The sequence below is a fragment of the Pediculus humanus genome, genomic scaffold (assembly GCF_000006295.1).
Source record: "Pediculus humanus corporis 1103172107500 genomic scaffold, whole genome shotgun sequence".
Taxonomy (NCBI): domain Eukaryota; kingdom Metazoa; phylum Arthropoda; class Insecta; order Psocodea; family Pediculidae; genus Pediculus; species Pediculus humanus.
In genome coordinates, this window is record NW_002987116.1 from 403,417 (window position 1) to 424,780 (window position 21,364).

At 29.8% G+C, this 21,364-nt stretch overlaps 1 protein-coding gene across 1 annotated transcript; it reads left to right on the forward strand.

Moving 5' to 3' along the window:
* Positions 1-271: 271 nt before the first annotated feature.
* Phum_PHUM156690 (uncharacterized protein) lies at positions 272-6,876 on the forward strand (the record flags this gene model as incomplete). The annotated part of the gene is made up of 8 exons (XM_002424803.1): positions 272-345; positions 702-1,443; positions 2,173-2,394; positions 3,239-3,407; positions 3,517-4,449; positions 4,549-4,853; positions 4,947-6,507; positions 6,857-6,876. 8 exons carry the CDS (start codon positions 272-274, stop codon positions 6,874-6,876), a joined length of 4,026 nt encoding a protein of 1,341 aa, XP_002424848.1.
* Between the last annotated feature and the right edge of the window lie 14,488 nt (positions 6,877-21,364).

Sequence of the window (21,364 nt, forward strand, 5' to 3'; positions counted from 1 at the left end):
CCGTTTATGAAGATGTGGTAGAAAAATAATAAAAAAAAAGCATCGAATTATGATGGATTGTGTGGAGATTCTGCCCCAATTTTATTTGTTTGATTTATCTCCGTACGAACGACGGAAAAACAGTAAAATTAAAAAAAAAAAACGTCTTGTTAATAATAATTGGTAATTTGTTGTTAATTTTCCAAAAAAAATGGGATCACAATCGGGGGCCTTTTCTCTCTATCTCTCTCTCTCTCTCTCTCTTTATTCACTTTGTTGTTATTATTGTGAGATGTGTTGGATAGTTGGTCGGTATTTGCAATGTCTTTGCATGATTTGGAAAAGGTTTCAGGTTCTTCACATCACGTATGATGTTTGTCTAGTTAGGTTCATGAGGAATCGGGAAGGAGGATGTTGGGGCGAAAACTGAAATAATAAAATTATTATTATTATCGATCAATAGTATATTAATTATGAAATTCGCGTGACGTAATTGTTTTTTTTTTTTTTTTTTTTTTTTTAAAGAAATAAAAATAGAAATAATGATGTAAACGAATCGAAACAAATTTTTATTTGTCGTTTGTGTTAGTTAATGTGAAAAAATTTTTATGAAACGTATTTTTCGATTTCCCACCTCCCCCCTCCACCCCCCACAAGAAATCGGTAATCGTTAGAGATTGATTGATTTTACTAATAAAATTATTGTTTTTTGTGTTCGATAGTTCGCAAGAGGATGAAGATTTAGAAGATGGAGAAATAGCTTCGGACGAAGAAGAACAACCGACGACGACGACGACGACAAGCGGCGGCGTCGTGAAAAAAGAAGATGGAAACGTCGAGAAAAAACCGGATGTCGTTTCGCCGGAAAAACAAATTTCCAAGAGCATCGGTCAAACGTCGCATCAGAGCGGAGAAGATAACGATTTCGAAAAGGATTTGCAAAAGTTGAAAGAGGATGTCGAGAGGAAGAAAATAAGGAAAGACGCGAGGAAACGTCGGGAAAATGAAAGGGCGAATTGCAAGAGGAGAAAGCAAAGGTCTTCGGACGAGGGTAAAAGCAATAGGAAGGAAAAGAAGAGAAAAGGAGAGGGAGGGAGCGGTGGTAAGGGAGATGATAAAACGGAAGACGAAGAGGTCGACGACGACGAAATGCTAGGACTGTGCATAAGGGGAGCGAGTCCGATAAATTTGGACGAGATTGAAGTTTGGTCGGGTAAACAACCCATACTCGATCCGAATTGGCATTTAAATGAGAATTCCGACAACGATTCGGATTTCGACGATAGGGATGATAGGAAAAGGAGGAGGAGGGAAAAGGATAGGAGGGGTTTCAATAAGGGAATATCGAGGGAAGATAGGGAAATTAAAAAAAGGTTACAAATGAAAAGGAAAGGGAAGAGTAGAAAAGCGACGGATAATTCAGACATGATATGCATTAATTTCATGAAAGGAAATTGCAACAAAGTAAGTTGTACGCCATTTTTTTTTTTTCCTCTCTCTCTTTCTCTCTTTATAGGTGTGGTTCTTGAATAAAAAAAACCTTGGCATCTAGGGCAAATGAAAGTTATTTTATAAATACCAAACGTTTTAATAATTGTTAAAACCACGCGCACACGCACACGCACACACACACAAGGAGAAAAAAATGGAAAGTTGTGAGAGATTTATCGAAATTATTATTTTATTTTTTTTTCGCGTTTTTTCGCGTTTTTGAATGAGTGAACATGTTGTTGCCTACGCATTCTATGCAAAGTACAGGCATCAGCAAATTTATAATCCAAAATTATCCTTCCGCAGCAACGCGCACACGCATACATTAAAATGTAAAAGAACCAGTTAAGTGAGACGTTAACCTAATGAAATAATTAAAGAAAAGGAAAAGAAGAAAAACTCTTTCGAGTTGAAATATTTTACTCTATTAATATTAATTGTTCTTTATTAAAATAACCCCATGTTAATTAAAACTTGAAATTCTAGAAGATTCTAACGAGAATGTAATAGAAAAAGAAGAAAAAAAAAGGGGGGGGGGATAAATCTCTTGACAATGAAGAAGAAGAAGAAGTAAAAAAAAAAAAAAAAAAATCTTTTCTTTCTTTCTATCAATTTTCTTTTTTGTTATTATTTTCAATTGGTTTTAAGGTTCACTTACCTGTACCTGTCAATTGTTTTAATTTTTTCAATTTTTTGTTTTAGGGAAGCGAATGTTTTTATTCTCACGCGGTTTGTCCGCCGAAAAAAATGGAATTGTGTAAATTTTACCTAATGGACTGCTGTGCCAAACGTGACAAATGTTTATACCTTCACGAGGAATTTCCCTGCAAGTTTTTCCACACAGGTCTCAAATGTTATTCTGGAAAAAAATGTAAATTTAGCCACGATCCACTAAATAGTCTTTCCAAAGATATATTACTTAAGGTGAGAATCGAGAAAGCTTTTACTTTCTTGAGATCTTTCTTGAATCGTTGATCAATAAAGCAAAAGCTTTCACCAAAAGCAAAAGTTTTAAGCAAAAGCTTTAACCGAAGCAAAAGCAAAAGAAAAGAAAGAAAGAAAAAATGACCAAAAAAAAATTTACAGCAAAAAGAAAAAAAAAAAGTTTTTCTTTTGTGTGTGTGCATGTTAACACAAATGTGTGAGCATCATTTTGTTATGTGTTTTATAATAACAATTTTTTAGATGTCAAATAATTACGTGTTAGACGTCTTTTTATTATTATTATTATTATTATTTTGGTTTTAATCACTTGCTAAAAAAGTTTTTGATTTTGCTATAATGATAATAATAATAATAATATAAATTTTAATGCTGCTGTTTCACTCCCCCGCCCCCATTTGTCGTGACTACACATTACTTGAAAAGCAAATTGAATTTGTCGTCGTCGAATAATGTTTTGCATGATGAGTAGTGTGGCTTTATATATATATTTAAAAAGAAGACAAATAATAATAATAATAATAATTTTGCAAATTGTGAATCAGGCATGAATATTATTAATTAATTAATTAATTGTTTTTTTTTATTAGATAATCAATGAGTAATTATTTTATTTTTTTTTTTTTATGTAATTTTTTTTTGGCATTTTTTTTTTTTTTTTGTATTAAAAAAAAACCGTTTTCACGGTCGGTGTCAATTAAAAAAAAAATAATGATAATGTTGTTGTTTTGTTTTGTTTTGACACCGACGTGTTGTTATATATACGTCTAATTTGTAAGGTAAGGAAGGGTACCTGCAAGTAACAAAATAGTCTTTTTCTTCGCAGCATTTAGAAACTGCACCCAAGGAAATCTTGGGTGACTTTCCAAGGTTGAGTCGGGATTGTGCGGAAACGATGGTGAACAATAAGACGACGGGGAAACCCACGGACACGTCGAAAATCCCGAGTTTGTTCGATATTCAAGTGTCCATTCCTCTTGAATTTCAAAATGCTGGTATGTGTGTTGTTGTTGTTTCGAATGAAATGGAAATCATTTTCAAAAATGGTTACAATTCATTTTTCGAATGAAAGTGAAATATTTTACCCTAATTTTGCCTTTTTAGGTGATAAAATCGAAGAACGCACTACGCCTCCATGTTCGCCTCCGCCAAATTTAAAATCATCTCCCAAAACGAAATCCAAAGAGGTTTTAAAATTCTACGAAGAAGCCCAAGAAACAAATGAGAGCGAAAGGGAACGTAAAACGGGGAGCCCCATAGATTTTGCAAAAGAGTTGGAAGCGTATAAAAATAAACAAATGCAAAATAAAGGAACCGACGAGTCGTCGTCCGTGAAAAAATCCGAACGGGATGAACGGGAAGGAAATGAGAAAAATCAAAATCACGAAAGTTCATCATCGTCATCATCATCATCACATCATCATCCGGGAGGAGGAGGAACGACAAATCAAAGCAATATCACTAAAGATTCTACCAAAAGCGATCACGAAGAACACAAAAGGCGAAAAAAATGGGATTCAACTGACGGGGAATCGGACGAAAAAGAATCGAAAAGAAAAAAGAGAAAACACGACGATCGAAAAGATAGAAAGGGGAAAAGAAAAGGGGAAGAGGAAGATGGTTCGAATGGGGGGGACGGCGGGAAGAAATGCAAGAGAGAAAAAAGATTATCGAAGAAAAATTCAGATAAGAGTGACAAGTCGGACAGGAATCCAGCTCGTCTCTCCGAAGATGGTACCTTTGGCGGAATCAAATTTAAAATAATCAACAGGAAAGAAATTCGAAAAAGTTCGGATTCTGAGAAGGATCTTTTGCTTCCTATGAAAATAGAAAAACCTAACGAATTTTTATCGTCGGACGATGAAAAACCTTTGAATTACTTTGTCAAAAAAGAAAAGAAAGAATTTGTCGATGATAGAGGGTATGACGAGGGGGAAAAATTCGGCGTGGAAATAAAACAGGAGGGAGAAGATGAAACGGACGAAAACGAATTGGAAAATCCTTTAATTATTGAAACAAACGATGAACCTGAAGAAGGTGAGATGACCGCGAATGTTAAGATTCAAAAAAAAAAAAAAAAAAAAAACGTTTCATTAATTTTTGTGTTTTTTTTTTTTTTTTTTTTTTTATTTACAGAAGAGAAACCCGAAGAACCTGCCGTTCCGAAGCATTTGCCTAAAAAACAACAGGAATTATTTTTACGAATTCAGGTTCAAAATCAAAAAATACGAGAGGATAACGATAAGAAAAAAGAAATGGCGGCGGCATCTAGAGAAAGGAAAAATTCGATGGGAAGCGGCGGTAGCGGTAGCGAAGCGGAAGTGGGTAAAACTCCATCACCGGAACCTGCCGATGAAAATTGGTACAGTTCCGACGATGAGGATGTCGTTAAGAAAGAAAGTCCTTTGAAAACCGTATTAAAAACATTAGAAGGCGAAAAGGTAAAATTTAATAATCTTTTTTCGCTCTTGAACGTTGAAATTGCCATAAAAATTTTAAATTTGTCATTGACCTTTGTGACCTTTTCATTTCAGAAACCGGAAGTTTTAGAGAGTGGATCTATGAAAGAAAGTAATCCTCCGATATTGGGTCCGATTCCTCCTTCCGTTCTTCCAAAACCAAAGATCGATATTCCGGCATTGAACGGACCCGATTTATCAAAAATTAATATCACGGAATTATTATCGAGCATTCGTCAGGTGACGAATAAAAAGAGTCAAAGCGGCGGGGGAGGAGGAAACGCAACAACAATAAAACCTTCCATTGTTCCTCCGTCATCGACGTACGAGCCTCCGAAACCGGAAAACACGATCAAAATAAATTATTTCAATTCGGAACCGGAGAAAAAGGAAATCAAAGATCCCAGGTTGAGGGATCCTAGAATACATTCGGAAAATAAGGTGGCGGCCGCGGCCGCGAGGAGGAACAGCGATGAAAAACTCGGTAAAAGTATTTACGATAGTGCTAATTTTAAAGTGGAAACGCAAGATTCGGATTTAAGGTTTCATTCGAAATACGATTCCGACGAACGCGTCATGAATTTAGATTCGATTGTTCCGTTCGGTGACGTCGATTTGAGGACCTTGAATCAAAGTCAGAGTGAGGGACAATCGACGGACGGTGATTTCGACATGAGAAAATTCGGTCTTCCTTTCAAACCCATACCCGTTCATTCCGCGGCCACGGAAATAGACGCGAGTTTAAATTCTCATCCTCCGATCAATTACAAAGTCGAAACGATACTTATTCCCCGCCCGGATTTTAGTTCGATAAAAGTTAATCCAACGGATCCACAGGTGAAAAGAGATCCACGTTTGAGAAGGCTGTTTAGAATTAATTCGTCGGATAGCGAGTCCAAGGAAGAGCAACCCAAAAAATCCGGATTGCCAACGGATCCGAGACAGAGAAAACAAGCAATAGCGGATACGCCGAAATCCCCGACGGAATTACCATTTTCGCCGAAACAAAGCGAACCCCTCCTCGGAAATCAAGCAATACTAAATACAAATTTATTATTATTGGCTCAGTTTGGGTTGTCCGCAGCCGCGGCGGGCACAAACGTTTTCGATCCGAGAATTCAGCAATTGTTGAATAAAACGCCCCACGAATTGGAAATGTTGAGGAATCAATTGTCGAATATAAAAACTCAATCGGATTTCGACATACTTAGAAATCAATTAATGGGTAACGAAAATCAAGAAATGATTCGGCCGCAGGGTCAAGGTCTTTTACCCACTCCCATGGGCGCTTCGGGAATGGGAATTCTCGGACCGGCTCCGGGATTCATGATGCCCGGTCTCACGGGAATGCCCGATCCTTCCGTCATGATGGGACCCATGGGACCCATGCCGCAAAATCCTATGGGATTCGATCCGCGATTTTCGGCGGGCGGTAACGACGACGACCACTTGAACGAGGGAGGAGACATGCGACACTTTAACCGGGGTTTTAGAAACGACAGGAGAGGTCGGGGAAATTGGAGAAATAACAGAGATAGAAATTGGGATAGGGATAACAGGAGGCATAATAAACGGGATGATAGAGATAGAAACAGGCATAATAATCGTGATAGAGATGATAGAAGAGAGAGAAAACGTTCGAATACTCCCGAATAATAATAATAATAATAATAATAATAATAATAATAATGATAATAATAATAAACGTTTATCTAAAAAAAAAATTTAATTTTTAATTTAATTATAATAATTATTGAACATATTGTACATAAAATACATTCAAAATGCATACAAGAGGTATTGCGATTTGTAATAAAAAAGAAAAAAATTGTTTTATTTTTATTGATCTCTCTCTCCTCTTCCAATTATTAAATATCGAATTGTAAATAATTTATGTACATAAAAACATTTTTTTTCTAATGTAATGATAATAATAATAATTTCATCGTTTGATAATATTATTGACCGTTTATTTTAAAATCAAGGACAAGTGCGTACGCGTTAGCGGTAAAAAAAAATTTTTTTTTTTTTTTTTTTAAAGTGGCATTAGAAAAAAAAAATTTTTAAATTGTTAATTTGGCAAAATGTTATTTACCGCGGTTAATTTTTTCCCGAGTGGGTTATTCATTTTATTACGATTATTAATAATAATATTTTTTTGCTTAATGCCTAATTAAAAAATGAACAGGCAAAAAAGTGAGACATTTTTTTTCTTTTTGCAGCGTTTGCATTTTTTTTAAACGTGCCAGTTATTCCAAATTGTGAACGTTTTTTTTTTTTTTTAAATGATTGTTTAAATTGTTGGCGTTTTAACTATGAGCAAGTCTGTGATAATATATTGATTTGAAGTTAAAAAAAAAAAAAAGAAGAAGCAAATTCCGCGTAGTTTGAATTTGTTTTATATAAAATAGTGTTAAATTAATATTTACTTATTGTGAAAAATGTCAATTTATATTATTAGAGTATTATTAATTTGTAAATTTAAAAAAAAAAAAATAATTTTTTGACATGCATTCATGACACTCATGACATTAAGCAGTAAGTTTCTTTTTACTTATCTTCTTTTTCACTATCTATCTTTATTAATCATTGTTAAATTACAAAAAAAAAAAAAAAAAAACGTTAATATGATTATTATTATTATTATTATTATTTATTAAAAATCATATGATTTATTTGAAATTATTTTTGAAAATTATTTTGCTGTTGTTGCTGTCGTTGTTGATTATATTGTTTCGAATGTTAAATGTACTCGATCAATAATAACCTAAGAAAAATGAAAATGAAATTTTATACCAATAGTTGTAATATATATTTATGTGCAAATCAAATTTTATTTATTTAATGTTAATGATACTCTGTGTTACATACACATACTTAATAATCATATAGTTTTCAATTAACTTATGTTAATTCATAACGGTTTTTAAAATTGCTCGAAAGATGCATTAATGTGTTTAACACATTTCGAAAAGTCAAATTTTTTCAAATTGAATGTTTTTAAATTTCTAATTTTGTTCTTATTTAGCATCCACCATTTTTTTATAAATACTTTAAAATGACAGTTTTAATTTGTAGTCAGTTTTAACTACCATTAATAACATGTTGTCGAATTTTTAAATAATATTTTTTTAAAATTTTTTATTTAATTAAAATGAATGTTTATCGATTATCACACATCTCAATAATTAAACATTTTTTTGCCTGTTTCAATGTAAAATTATTTTCAAATAGCACAAGCAGTTTTTTTAAATTTACAAAAGATATCATCAGACACAAATATTTATTGTAATTCATTTCGATTCGACATGAAATTTTGTTTTTAGAGGCATCCATTTTGCTTATTTATTCGATGACAGTTTAAACTCTGTCTTCATTGGTTTTATTTTTAGATTCAAATTTTATCGAATCCAATGACAAATTTTACTGTTTTTATTGTTAACTCAAACACATTCATGTAGTTGAAACAATTTTATTTTAAGTAAATAATTATTTATGAATTTTTATTTATTTTTTTCATTATTTCTTAAATCTAATAAATTATTTATTATTATTATCATCATCATCATCATAGTAATATCTAGTATGAGTAAACATTTGTTTTGTTCGTACGTGTCAAAGTGTTTGAAATCCTTTTTATTTATTTATTTATTTAAAAAATCTATGCTTTTATTTTATTAATTTAGGTTTTTTTTTTTTTTTTTTTTTTTATTCCATTACAAGTAAACAATTTAATATTTATTATTTATATTTTATTTAAAAAAAAAAAATTGATCTGACACTTTAAAATATTTTATTAGGATATTATAAGTTTAAAAATATTTTAGAGAGAGAGAGAGAGAAAATAAAATATTCGATGGGATAGTAACATTTTAATACAAAATAAATAAATAAATAAATTAAAATTTTTTTGTGATGACATATATTGTTTTATAAAATGATGTGATGTCCGTTACCTTGAAGAACTAAGAAACAATTCAAACTAGTAGGAAAAAAAAAAAAAAAAAAAAGATTTTAAAATTAAATTTTTTTTTTTGTGATGTCAATGCCAAAATTGTAAATGTACCATTTACGTGTGTGATTATTTCTCTCTCTCTCTCTCTCTCTCTCTCTTTTTATTAGATGATTTGATTTTTATTACACTTTTGTGAACTTTTAAAATTTATATTCTTTTACACACAAATATATGCAAACACGTTTGAAAAAATTTCTTAATTTTGGCACAGGTGCAAAATAATATAAAAAGAAATAAATGGTTTTTAACCTTGGTCAAAAAACAGATTTGTTTTCCCCCTTTGCCCCCCTTTGCTCCCCCCTAATTGATATCTTCTGTATATATATATTGCCCCCCCCCATTGATTTCTTCTATATATATATTTCAAACTTTTTTTTAATTGTTTAAAAAAATCATTAAACAATTTCTCTCTCTCTCTCTCTTTCTCTCTCTCTCTTTCCCTCTCTCTCTTTCCCTCTCTCTCTTTCCCTTTCTCTCTTTCCCTCTCTCTCTCTCTCTCTCTCCCTCTCTCTCCCTCTCTCTCTCTCCCCCCCTCTCTCTTTCTCTCTCTCTCTGTCTCTCTTTCTCTCTTTTTCTTTCTCTCTCTCTCTCTCTCTCTCTCTCTCTCTCTCTCTGACATCTGAACACTGTGAGAGCGTGAAATTTATTTTATTATCAATGAAAAATTAATTTTCTTTTATATTGTTTATCATCGTCATAATAATAATAATAATAATAATAAAAGAAATAACCATAATCGATAAAGAAAAATTGATTTATCGATTACTTTTTGAATATTTGTTGTGTAAAATCAATTTTATTATTATTATTATTATTATTATTATTATTATTATTTTTCTTTTCTATGTCTGTGACATCAACCTCATGAGAATGATAATAATTATCATTATTTTTTTTAATAACTTTTTGTTGTAGAAAATTAATTTTTTTTTATATGGTTGCCTCAAATGAATTTTATTTTTATTTTTTATTATCATAATTTATTCATCGAAACGAATAATAATAATAATAATAATAAAAATCTATTTATAAAAATTTTGATGAAAAAAACTTGATTGGTTACATACATACATAAATTTATTTATTTATTTTTGTTTTAGGTAATATCGAGACGATGGCCTAATAATGTAAGTTAACATTTTAAAAATTTATTAATAAAAAATTCATAGTTTAGTAATAACGACAATAATTATTTATTTTTTCTATAAATAAAAAAATAAATAAATAAATAAATAAACATGACGACACGCCTCGTTAAACAAGTTTAATCGGTTTTAATCATTAAAAAAATTTTTTTTTAATTAAAGTTATCAGGTTTCGTTTAAATAAGGAGAGAAAATTTTTTTAAATTGAAATTTTAATTTTTAATAATAATAATAATTTTATGTGATAAGAACACCCCCTATTTTGAAAAATAATAATAATAATAAAATTCGAGGGGGGGGGGTAAATTAATTATTTCGTTAATAATTAAATTTTAAATTTAAAACAATTGATAATTCGTACTTGTTTATTTATTTATTTATTTATTTATTATAGATAAACGTTTTTTTTTTGTCGTGTCAATAGAAAAAATGGCGGTATGGTGGTTTATGGTGGTTCGATAAGGTATTTTTCTTTGTTTCGAATTATCATGGGTAATTTATTATTATTATTGTTATTAGTTCTTTTGTTTTCGTCGTCATTGTTTTCCCATTGAATTCTTGTTTTTGTTATTGTTATTGTTGTGCGTTTGTGTGTGCGTGTGCGTTAGTGCGTATGCGATTATCAATTAAATAATTAATTAAATTGACATATCATTCGTTGGTTGTGTCGAGTTCAAGAACAATTTTAAGAAAGTTTAATAATTTTATTATCGATAAAAAAAGTGATTACTCGGTATTTACGTATATTATATTGAATTATCACCTGTGAAATTTGTTAGTAAGGTTAAAGTATGTGAATGAATTATTATTATTATTTTTTTTTTCTATTCGGCCTAGACCTTTTGTTGCTGCTGTTTTCTCTCTCTCTCTCTCTCTCTCATACTCGCGAAAAAAAAAAAAAAATTATTTATTTATTAAGCAAAACGTGTTAACCTTCATTATAATAATAATAATTTTTTTTGTTGTGTGTGATAATGATTACTTCTGGAAATTTACAGTATTTTTTTTTTTTTTATTAATTAATTAAACGTAGTTAAAATGGTAGTTTTCAACGAATTCAAAACAAAAGTGCCAACTTTAGAATTTTAAAAAAAAAAGGGGGGAGGGGAAGAAAAGAAAAACGTTTTTTAAAACTTTGAACTTTGTATCATCATAATAATAATTACAAAAAATTTTATATTATTTTTATCGTTTCGAATTCATCTCGCGAGTACTTAAAAAAAAAAAATATTTATGTACATATATGTATACATAAATTTTTTTTTTTTTTTTAACAAGATGGATGGATGTTGAACGTGAAACGCGAATAAAAAAAAAATTTTGAATGATTTAAATAATTATTATATACGTGTAGATTTTTCTTCTGTTTTTTAAACGAATTTTATTATTCTGTTATTTTCTCTCTCTCTCTCTCTCTCTCTCTCTCTCTCTATCTGTCTATTTTTCTCTCTTTCTCTCCATTCTCGAATTATATACTCAAATCTTGATGTAGATCTGTTTTTTTTTCTTAACGATTTTAATTTAGATATAAAACTTTCAATCATTTTTTTACATTTGATATTTTGATTAAAAAAAAATTAACAGGGATTTTTATTACCGAAAGAAGAAAAAGAAAGCTTTTAATAGATTGAAACATTTTATTTTTTATTTTTTTTTTCGTTTTCTATCTCTCTCTCTCTCTCTCTCTCTCTCTCTCTCTCAATAAAATGACATTGATTAAAATGTACCGGTTGTGTGATTGATTATTTAAGTATTACGTGACAGTTAACACGTATTTGAATAATATTTAAATATATGTATATATCTCGATGGTTTTCGTAAAAGAGAGAGAGAGAGAGAGGGAGAGAGGAGAGAAAGAGAGAAGAGGGAAGAGAGAGAAAGAGAGAGACTTAGTTTTTTTCCGGTTTCGTACGATCGTAAAAAAAATCAGCAGCAACTAAATCAAAATAAAAAAAAAAAAAAAATGTGCTAAATAATTCTGATGTAATCTCTGAAAACATAAAACAGAAAGAGATGATGATGATGATGAGAAAGACCAGATGAGAAGTTGGTTGGTCCCCCCTTCCCCCCCCAATGTTTGTTACCGAACAAGTTTTGTAACTGTTTTTTTTTTTTTTTATTTTATTTTTTTAATGAATTCTAAAAAAAAAAAAAAAAAGTAGAAGAAAAAAAAGGCCGAATTATTTTGAAACACTTTTCTGTCACAATCAATAATCGTAATGGTAATAATAATAATAATAATAATAATAATTTTAATTTCGTGAGACATTTAAAGTATTAAAAATATAATTTGATTAAAATGGGAACTCTGGGTTTCGATTAGGCTTTAAACTTGACTAACTTTTTCTTTTTTTTTTTTTTTTTATTTAAATTAAAGTTTTCGGTGCGAAGCAATTCCCCCCCCCCCCCCACAGTACGTAAATAAACATCGTGCAAAAAAAAATTGACCGGAAATGAAATTTTTCCGACGTTTGAAGTAGTATTTTCCGTTAAAAAAAAAAAATGGCTTCGATTCAATGACTGACGGTTAATTTTTTCCAGTTAATGGTAATAGGGGTGGTAGTGGTAGTAGTAGAAAGGAGGAACGGTTATCTTAAACGGTCAAAAAAAATTTCCCCGAATCATTTAATTGACGTCACTACCTGTAATTAAAAAAAATGGTGTCTGATTCTCTTTTGAGAATTTGAATTTTTTTTTTTTTTTTGGCATCGACCAAATTACAACGACCGAGTACTTTTCACTACACGAATGACTAACGCCACGACTTTTTATCACGTGCTATTATCATTACTATCTACAACGTATAGGGGTATAGAATCGGTGGTGCGAAAATGAGGGTTGATGAAATTCATTCAAACCCAAATTAATTGTCTTTGGAATCATCGAATGATTAAATGAAATATTAAAAATTATTATTATTATTATTATTATTATTATTATTATTATTATTATTATTATTATTCCGTTCGTTTTTCAATCGTGTAAAAGGAGTGTGTGGAATTTTCAACATTTAAATTATGTAAAATTAAGTCGATGAAGTCGTTTTGATGATTAAAATTAATATACAGGTTGTTGTTGCGGTTGTGGTTGTTGTTGTTGTTGTTGTTGTCGTCGTGCATTATTCACAGGAAGAAAAGGGAAAGTAGGAGAGGGGAGGAAGTAAGGAAATAAGAATATTTGTGTAATCTTATCAGTAATCGATTCTCTTAACCTGTTTTTTTTTTTTTTTAGTAATATGTTGGCCAGTGAGAGAAAAATCATTTTAATTCCCGTCAACCTTTTTTTATTTTATTCACGTGTCACGCCTTTCATTTAAGATTTTTTTATAATATTCGATTCCAATTTAAAATTTAAGCCCGCGTGAAATTTGTCAAGGGGAGGGAGAAAGGGAGGACGTGGGGGGAGAGAGAGAGAGAGGAAAGACAGGTAGATGAAATAAATTTACGAAATCGCGTGTTGGTTTGTTTTTTTTTTTTTTTTAATAAATGTATTTATTTAAATTTCGATATTGTAATCAATTAAAAAATTTTTTTTTTTTTTGTAATCTGCTTCCACGAAAAAAAATGTATTAAATTACGTTTTCGAGTTTAAATTTTTCAGGTAGGGAGGTAGGTAGGGAGCGGTGGGAAGTCAAGGAAGGAGAGATAGGAGGGGGGAGGAGAGGATGTTTTTATATATGACAAGTATTAATTACAATTAAAACTTTTTTCAAACGATAATGATGATAAAGAAAGCAAAAAAAAAAAAAAAAAAAAAAAAATAGGTCGTCACCTTAATTGTTTTTATATTTAAATCGTAAGGTTCGATCGGTATCGATTTTTTTAACTATCGTTATCGATAAGACTTTTCAAGGTCAAATACTTTCGAGAAAAACAAAAAAAAAAAAAAAACAAAACTCGCAATTTTTTAAAATGTTTTGTTGGTAGTTAAAATTTTTTGTACACCCCTTAAAAAAATAATATTTAAATAATTTATCTTTTTTTTTTAAAATAATAGTTAGCAGACGACGTCGATCAATTCCTCTATGATTTGATTTTTAATAACGTTTTTTTTTTTTTTTTTTTTTTTTCTCTAAGAAAGGACATCCGTCAAACAAAAAAAACATTTTAAATTTGACAAAAGATATTTATAAGTAATACATATCGTCGTACTTGTTGTTGTTGTCGTTATTATTATTATTATTATTATTATTATTATTATTATTATTAATATTAATGGAAAACGGAAAATTTATTTGTCCAGAATGATATTTTGGAATGAATCATTGTCGCGTGAACGTGGAAAACGTGGCAGGAAATTAATTTGTTTATTTTTTTTTTAAAAGAAGAAGAAGCTATTAATTTTTATTATTATTATTATTATTTGAGAATATTAATTGCGATTATGTTTGTTTGTTTGTTTGTTTGCTCGTTTGCTTTTGTAAGGGAAAACAATCGATCGTTTCGTTATTAATATTATTTCTTTGTTGAGATTCTCTTCGTTCCGATCAAAGGGTAACGTTAAACAATAAGACACAGTCAAGCAGTCATCGAGTGGAAAATTTTTTTTTTTTTTTTTTTGAAATCGATAATAATGATGATATTTGTATAAATACCGAAAAATGTCGAAAAAATTTTTGCCTCCTTGTGTTTTTTTTTTATAATCGTTTAAATAAATGATTTAATAAAATTATAGAGAGAGAGAGAGAGAGATAGATAGAAACCGATATGGGACTGTGAAATGGGGAGAGACGTGGGAAGGTGGGGAGAGGGAAGAGAGGGAGAGAGAGAGATAGAGAGGCCCCGGTATCGTTTCAGTGGTTGTGCAATAATGCAACAACGTCCAATCGCGCGATTCGAGGTTTTTTCAGGTTTAACGTGCGCTAGGTATTAGGTATTATTACGGAGAATATAATTCTCGCGAGTTTGTCAGGTACTGTGAGAGATAACTTGGGACACAAGAATACCGGTTTGTGTGGGCTTTTTTTTTTTTTTTTTTTTTTTTTTTGGTGGATTCGTTTGATTTGGGTTTGTGCGCGAATATTTGTATAAACACCTGAATTATCCGAATTATTTTTCTTTTTTTTTCTGACGGAAGTGAGTAGTGATTTATCGTCAGCATGATGATGATAATGATGATGATGATGGTGGTGGTTTCCTTAACGAACTGTCGATAAATCGTGAGTATCATTTGAATTTTTTTTTTTTTTTGTACTATTTTTCCCCGTTTTCGAATTATTCGTATATTTGAGAATTGTCCAAGTGGATTTCGAGTTGTGTCAAACGATACGATACGATACGATATTTATCGATATTTTCAATTTTTGCAAACGTCAACCTTACACGTACCTGTCGGAGTTTTTTCGACGTGCATTTCAAATCTCCATCAGTGTTATTCATAATATCGTTGTGTGCCCCCTTTTGGCCTCACCGTGAATTTTTTAACGATTTTCTTTTGTTTGTTCTCTCACATCTCGTCTTCTTATCTAGTTTTAAATTATCCTTATTATTATTATTATTATTACGAATCATTTTCTATAGTTTTTAAATCGGTTGTTTCCTCTTACCCCACGTATCATCACGAACGTGAGTCAGAATTTAAAAGTAACGGAAAAAATGGCAAAAAAAAAAAAAAAAAAAATTATGGATAATGATTGGTCAATCGATTTAACTAGCCAAGTCAAAAATGATCACTAAAGACACGTTTGAAAGTTTTTTTTTTAAATAAAAAAATCAAGTTTCATTTTTTTATATTTCCGGTCTGTGCAAAAATGCCAAAAAAAAAAAGGAAAATTTTTTTTAGCGAACGCGGTAATTTTGTATTTTATTTCATGTATTAATCGTTTGAAAGTTTCTTTTTTTATCATTATCATTATTATTATTATTATGTTTTTTTCTTGTATTTAAACCGTGGACGAAGGCCTTGTAAATGTTTTTTTTAAATGTGTACGAATGTAAAAGTCGTCTGCTCTTGTGCAGACTATCATTGCACGCCATTATATACGTTTTTTTTTTTTTTTTTGCATGTGAATTTTAGGTTCGGTACCGAGGAGGTAATAAAAAAAAAATTGCGAGTGAAATTTTTTTGTGTTGAAATTTGGTATTTTCACTTTTTTCTTCCTTTTCCTTTTCCTTCTATTGCCATTTCGATAATGTATTTGATCTTGTTGTTAATCCTCTCTCTCTCTCTCTCTCTTTCGTCAACATTATTATTAATCTTTGTTGTTTGTTGTTGTTGTTGTTGTAATTTTTTACTGATATCGTGCAACATTCCATGTTTACTCTTTCAATCTGGAAAATATATATGTTTATGTTCGTGTTGCAGGAATCAGGAAATTTTTTGTTTTTTTTTTGTTGTTTTGTTTGCGTAAATTTATACTTTTTTTCTCTCTCCTCCCCCTCCCCCTCCCCCCTTCTTAAAGTCTCGTTTTTTTTAGGTTTGTGACTTTTCATTATTTTCAAACGAAATTTTTTTTAATGAACTTTAAAATATTTTCACATAATTTTTTTGTTTTTATCGCCGCGGTGATAATGGCGGCGTGACGTTATGTTTCCCCTTCCCCCTCCCCACTTTTTTTTGTAATAATTTTTGCGAAATGAATTTTTACCAAGACTTGCTAAAAATTTCGACTACCAAGGTTCATCATCATCATCATCATCATCATTAGCGTTACTATAAAAATGGGGAAAAGTTTTTTTTTTTTAAATCAGGGAAAAGAAAGAGAGAGACAGAGAGAGAGAGAAAGGGGGGGGGGATGATGTAAGGGTTTAATTGTGTATATTTTTCGACCGTAGAATATTTTTTAAAAAATTTTTAACAACATAAAAAAGTTGTTTGAGATTTTAAAATAGAAAAATGAGCCAAATTTTTATATATATAAAAGTTGCATGTGGATTTTAATGGAATTTCAGTAGATCCACATTTTTGTGTCTTTTAATTCGTTGCATTTCTTGTTTTATATTAAAAATGTTTTTCTAAGAGTTCGAATAAGAGGTCAAATAGTGAGAGAGAGAGAGGGAGAAAATGATTTTTTTTTACGTAGGTTTAATTCGGTCACGATTACGCGGTTTTTTTTATTAAAAAAATTTTTCCGCAAAAGAAAATATTTATGCAAACGTAAGATTTCTTCGGTTCGTTTTAATTACTTTCACGAAAGATATATAATAAAATACCTTGAGGGGTCAAATTAATTGGCAAACGATTACAATTTGATTGTAAAAAAAAAAAAAAAACACTTTCGCAATTCGTCGACGTCGTCATCATCATAATCATAATCATTATCATTGTTGTTGTTGTTGTTTTTTGCTCTAAAAATTTTGGTTTAATGTTTTTTTTCTATGCTGTGCCTTTAACGGAACGTTTGCAAACCTGTTTTTTGTTGTAACGTTTTTACGTAACGTTTCGCGCAAAAGTTTTTTTTTTTTTTTTTTGTAAAATATTTCGTTTCGTTTCGTTATTATTTATCTTATGTTACGTTGACCCGTGAGCCAATCGAGGCCTTTGGACTAAAACATTAAAACATTAAAAAAAGAATTAATTGTGACCAGATATTATTATTATTATTATTATTATTATTATTTATTTTTACTTTATTGATTAGATTCGGTGACGTATTTGCCGATTAAAAAAAAAAGAAAAGTTTATGATGGCAATAACGTTTAATCTAAAAAGATTATTGAAAGAGAGAGAGAGAGAGAGAAGGGAGAAGGGAGAAGGGAGACGACGACGATGGAGAGATTTTGATTAGTTTCGAATTTTCCGAAATGTGTTTGTATGTACGTGCGGTTTTTTCTTTCTTTTTGATTTAAGTGTTCGGTAAGTAAGTTTAAGAATTATTATTATTATTATTATGGATTTTTGATACCGGTGACCCCCTGCAACGGTTAAATAAAAAAGAAAGAGAGAGAGAGAGAGAGAGAAAGAAAAAATTCAGTTATATTAATTATATGGTTGGAAAGAGTCGAAATAAATAACTTCTTTAGGTTGATGCCATTTTTCTCGCGGTTTATTCATTCTCTCTCCTCGTCTTGTCTTGTCTTTTCTATCTCTTTCTTTTTCGAAACGTTTTTAGAAAATTTTTTTTTTTTTTATTAGTTTCGAATTTATCGCGTGTTAGAAAATAAATAAATAAAAGGAATTTGTTTTGAGCGTGGAGTCGGAGACCGAAGTTGGAGTGCGTGGGTTCGATTCGAATTTCCGGTTTTTTTTTTTTTTTTTTTTTGTTTTTGGTTTTTTTTATTTATTTATTAAATTTTGAAAAATTTGTTTAAATAAATAGAAAGAATGTATGTGTTATTGATAAAACAAAAAACGTTAAATTTATTAATGGTCGATTCGTTTTTTTTTTTTATCTTTGGATTTAGAACGGAACGATAGCCATGTTTTTTTAATTTTTTTTTTTTTTTGTTTTTGAATTATTTTTAAAGTTTTTAATTTTTACGACAGGGAATCGTGCCCGGTATGAATTTAACGAAAAAAAAATTATTTGTTTGTTTGTTTGTTTTCCTCCCCACCCCCCACTCATCGAACAACAAAATCGTTTAAAAAAAAAAAAATAATGAAAATGCATATTCATCAAATGACTGACTGACTGACGACCGTTAAAATTAAATTACGGGTTGTTGTAGTGGTAGCAGTAGTAGTAGTAGTAGTGGTAATAGTAGCAGTAGTAGTAGTAGTGGTAATAGTAGCAGTAGTAGTAGTAGTGGTAATAGTAGCAGTAGTCGTGGTAGTAGTGGTAGTAGTAGTAGTAGTGGTAGTGGTAGTAGTAGTAGTAGTAGTAGTCGTCGTGAGTAGTGGCATAATTATTAACTCTCCAGGAAAAAATAAAAAAAAATCAAAATCGACCTTGATTGATTCGACATTATTATTATTATTAATTATCCATTCAAGAAATGAATAAGGTATATAAAAAAAAAAAACCTAGAACCATTAACATACTTGGCACAAGTCGAATATCTGATAATTAAAAATAAAAAAAATTTAAAAGAAAAAAAAGAAAATTTTCTCGCTCCATTCGTTTTACTTTCCATTTTTTTTTTTTTTTTTTTCGTATAAAAAATTTGATTTTTATGTAATAATTCGTGGGTTCACAAAAGAAGATGATGCGAATTTTGCTTTATAAGAGCAAAACAAACTCGAGAAAGGGAAAGTAAATCGATTACGAGATTTGTTGTTGTTGTTGTTGTTATTGTTATTGTTGTAGTTGTTGTTGTTGTTGTACTGTTGTATTACTTACAGGTTGTAAGATTTTATGATACAATGATGATGATGATGATGTGTTTAAAATATTTCGTATTATGTGAAAATTAGAAAATTTGTATAGGATATACGGGGTAGGCGGGGTATTATTATTATTATTATTATTGTTGATAGTTTTTCGTCTGCTATTTGAGTGTTTTTTTTTTTTGTTTTCCTTCCTCAATTTTTTGATAAAGAGTTTTTCCTACTGATAAAACGTTTTTAATTTACCACATGTGTCGAATTCGGTGACGAAAATTATTCGCCGAGTTGAATTCATTGCATGTAACTTTCTAAATTGTCCGTTTGTTTGTTTGTTTGTTTGTTTTTATTTTTTATTTTTTTTTTGCGGTAGTTGTTTTGTAAAATTTTTTTGGCTATATTGTGTAAAAAAAAAATTCACACGGGTGGATGGAGAAATTTTAAATTTATTATGAAAGAAAAACAACAACACACGCGGTTCGTAAGTTCATTAGAATTTCATTACAAGAAAAAAAATTTTTTTTTTTTTTTTTTTTTTGTTGGAACATGATGCTTTCTTTCCTTTCTTTCACTTTCACTTTCTCCCATGTTTTCTTCCTTATTTGATGGAGATCGGTTTAAAAAATTGTTTTTGCTATGATTGCTAATTCCTTATTTGTTTTATTTTGCTTTGATTAAGGCAGCAAATTTTAAGGAAATAAAACGTGCCGTGCGTTTATTTATTTAAAAAAAAATTTTTTTTTCATTTTATTTATGAGTTTATGAGTTGCGAGTGTTTAAACAAACAAACAAACATTTACCATGTTTGCCCGCAACAACGGATGCTGTGGAAAAAAAGAAAATGGTGGAAAATAATAATGATAAAACTGTTTTTTAACATTTGATTATTGTTCGTTCGTATTTAAATTGAGATGATTCGATGTGATTTCTTTCAAAGTTAAAACCGTAATAATAATAATAATAATAATAATAATAATTATAATAATAATAATAATGATGGTAATGATAATGATATGATGGACATTGAAATGACATTTACCACGATTATCAATGATATTATTATACGACCTTGATTGTTATTATTATTAATATTATCATCATGGAAACCGTTTTTTTCTTCATTAAATGAGATTAAAAAAGGGAGGGAGATGGGGTGAAGGGGTGGGGGTGGGGTAGGAAACGCACACACATTTAAATTTTACCACCCAAGTGAATTTCACTATCAAGTTTTATTACAAAAAAAAAAAAAAAAAAAAAAGGAAAATTAATTATTTAAATGTTTTCCTTGATAATGTAAATTTGCAAGGGTGTTTGGTTTTTTTTTTGAACCGGGATTTTTAAAGTACCGTTTTTATAAAAATTTACAAATTAGGGTCTTTACAATGCCACGACGACAACCCCGGTCGTCGTGGCATTAGAACCTTTCCTTTTTCGCTGGCCTTTAATCACAAAAAAAAAAAAATTTTTTTGAAGATTGGGTAGGACCGACCAACCAACTCATTTTAGTAAGTCATATTGATATCACGAGTGACTTGATATCGTAATAGGAAATGTGGGGGGGGGGAAAAATTTTCAAGGTTTCGTCTCGGGTTATTATTATTATTATTATTATTATTATTTGTGTTTTTTTTCTTCGTACATTTCATTAAGGAAAACATTGAGCGGTGATAGGAATAATTAATTTTTTTTTATTTTTTTTTACACGTATGCGCTTATTTGTCGCGCGATATGTATGTTTTTTTCCATTCCATAAATTTTCTCTCTCTCTCTCTCTCTCTTTCGATGTCGGGAAAAATCAATTTTTTTTGCATTGCGAGAAAAGTTATTGTAATGTGAGAATGATTACAATATATCCGGGAATAAATGTTCATTCAACAACGACTTTCTTCACAATATTTATATAACCGAATAGTTATAAAAACGAAATTACCATCATGCGGAAACTGTCACGCATTTCATGGAGAAAATAATAATAATATTAATAATAATAATAATAATAATAATAATAATAATAATAATAATAATAATAATAATAATAATAATAATAATAATAAAAGTTTTTTGTGGGTTCCAGACATTTAAAAAAAAAAAAAAAATTTCTTTTTGTCGCTATGCGGAGAAACAAACGACAA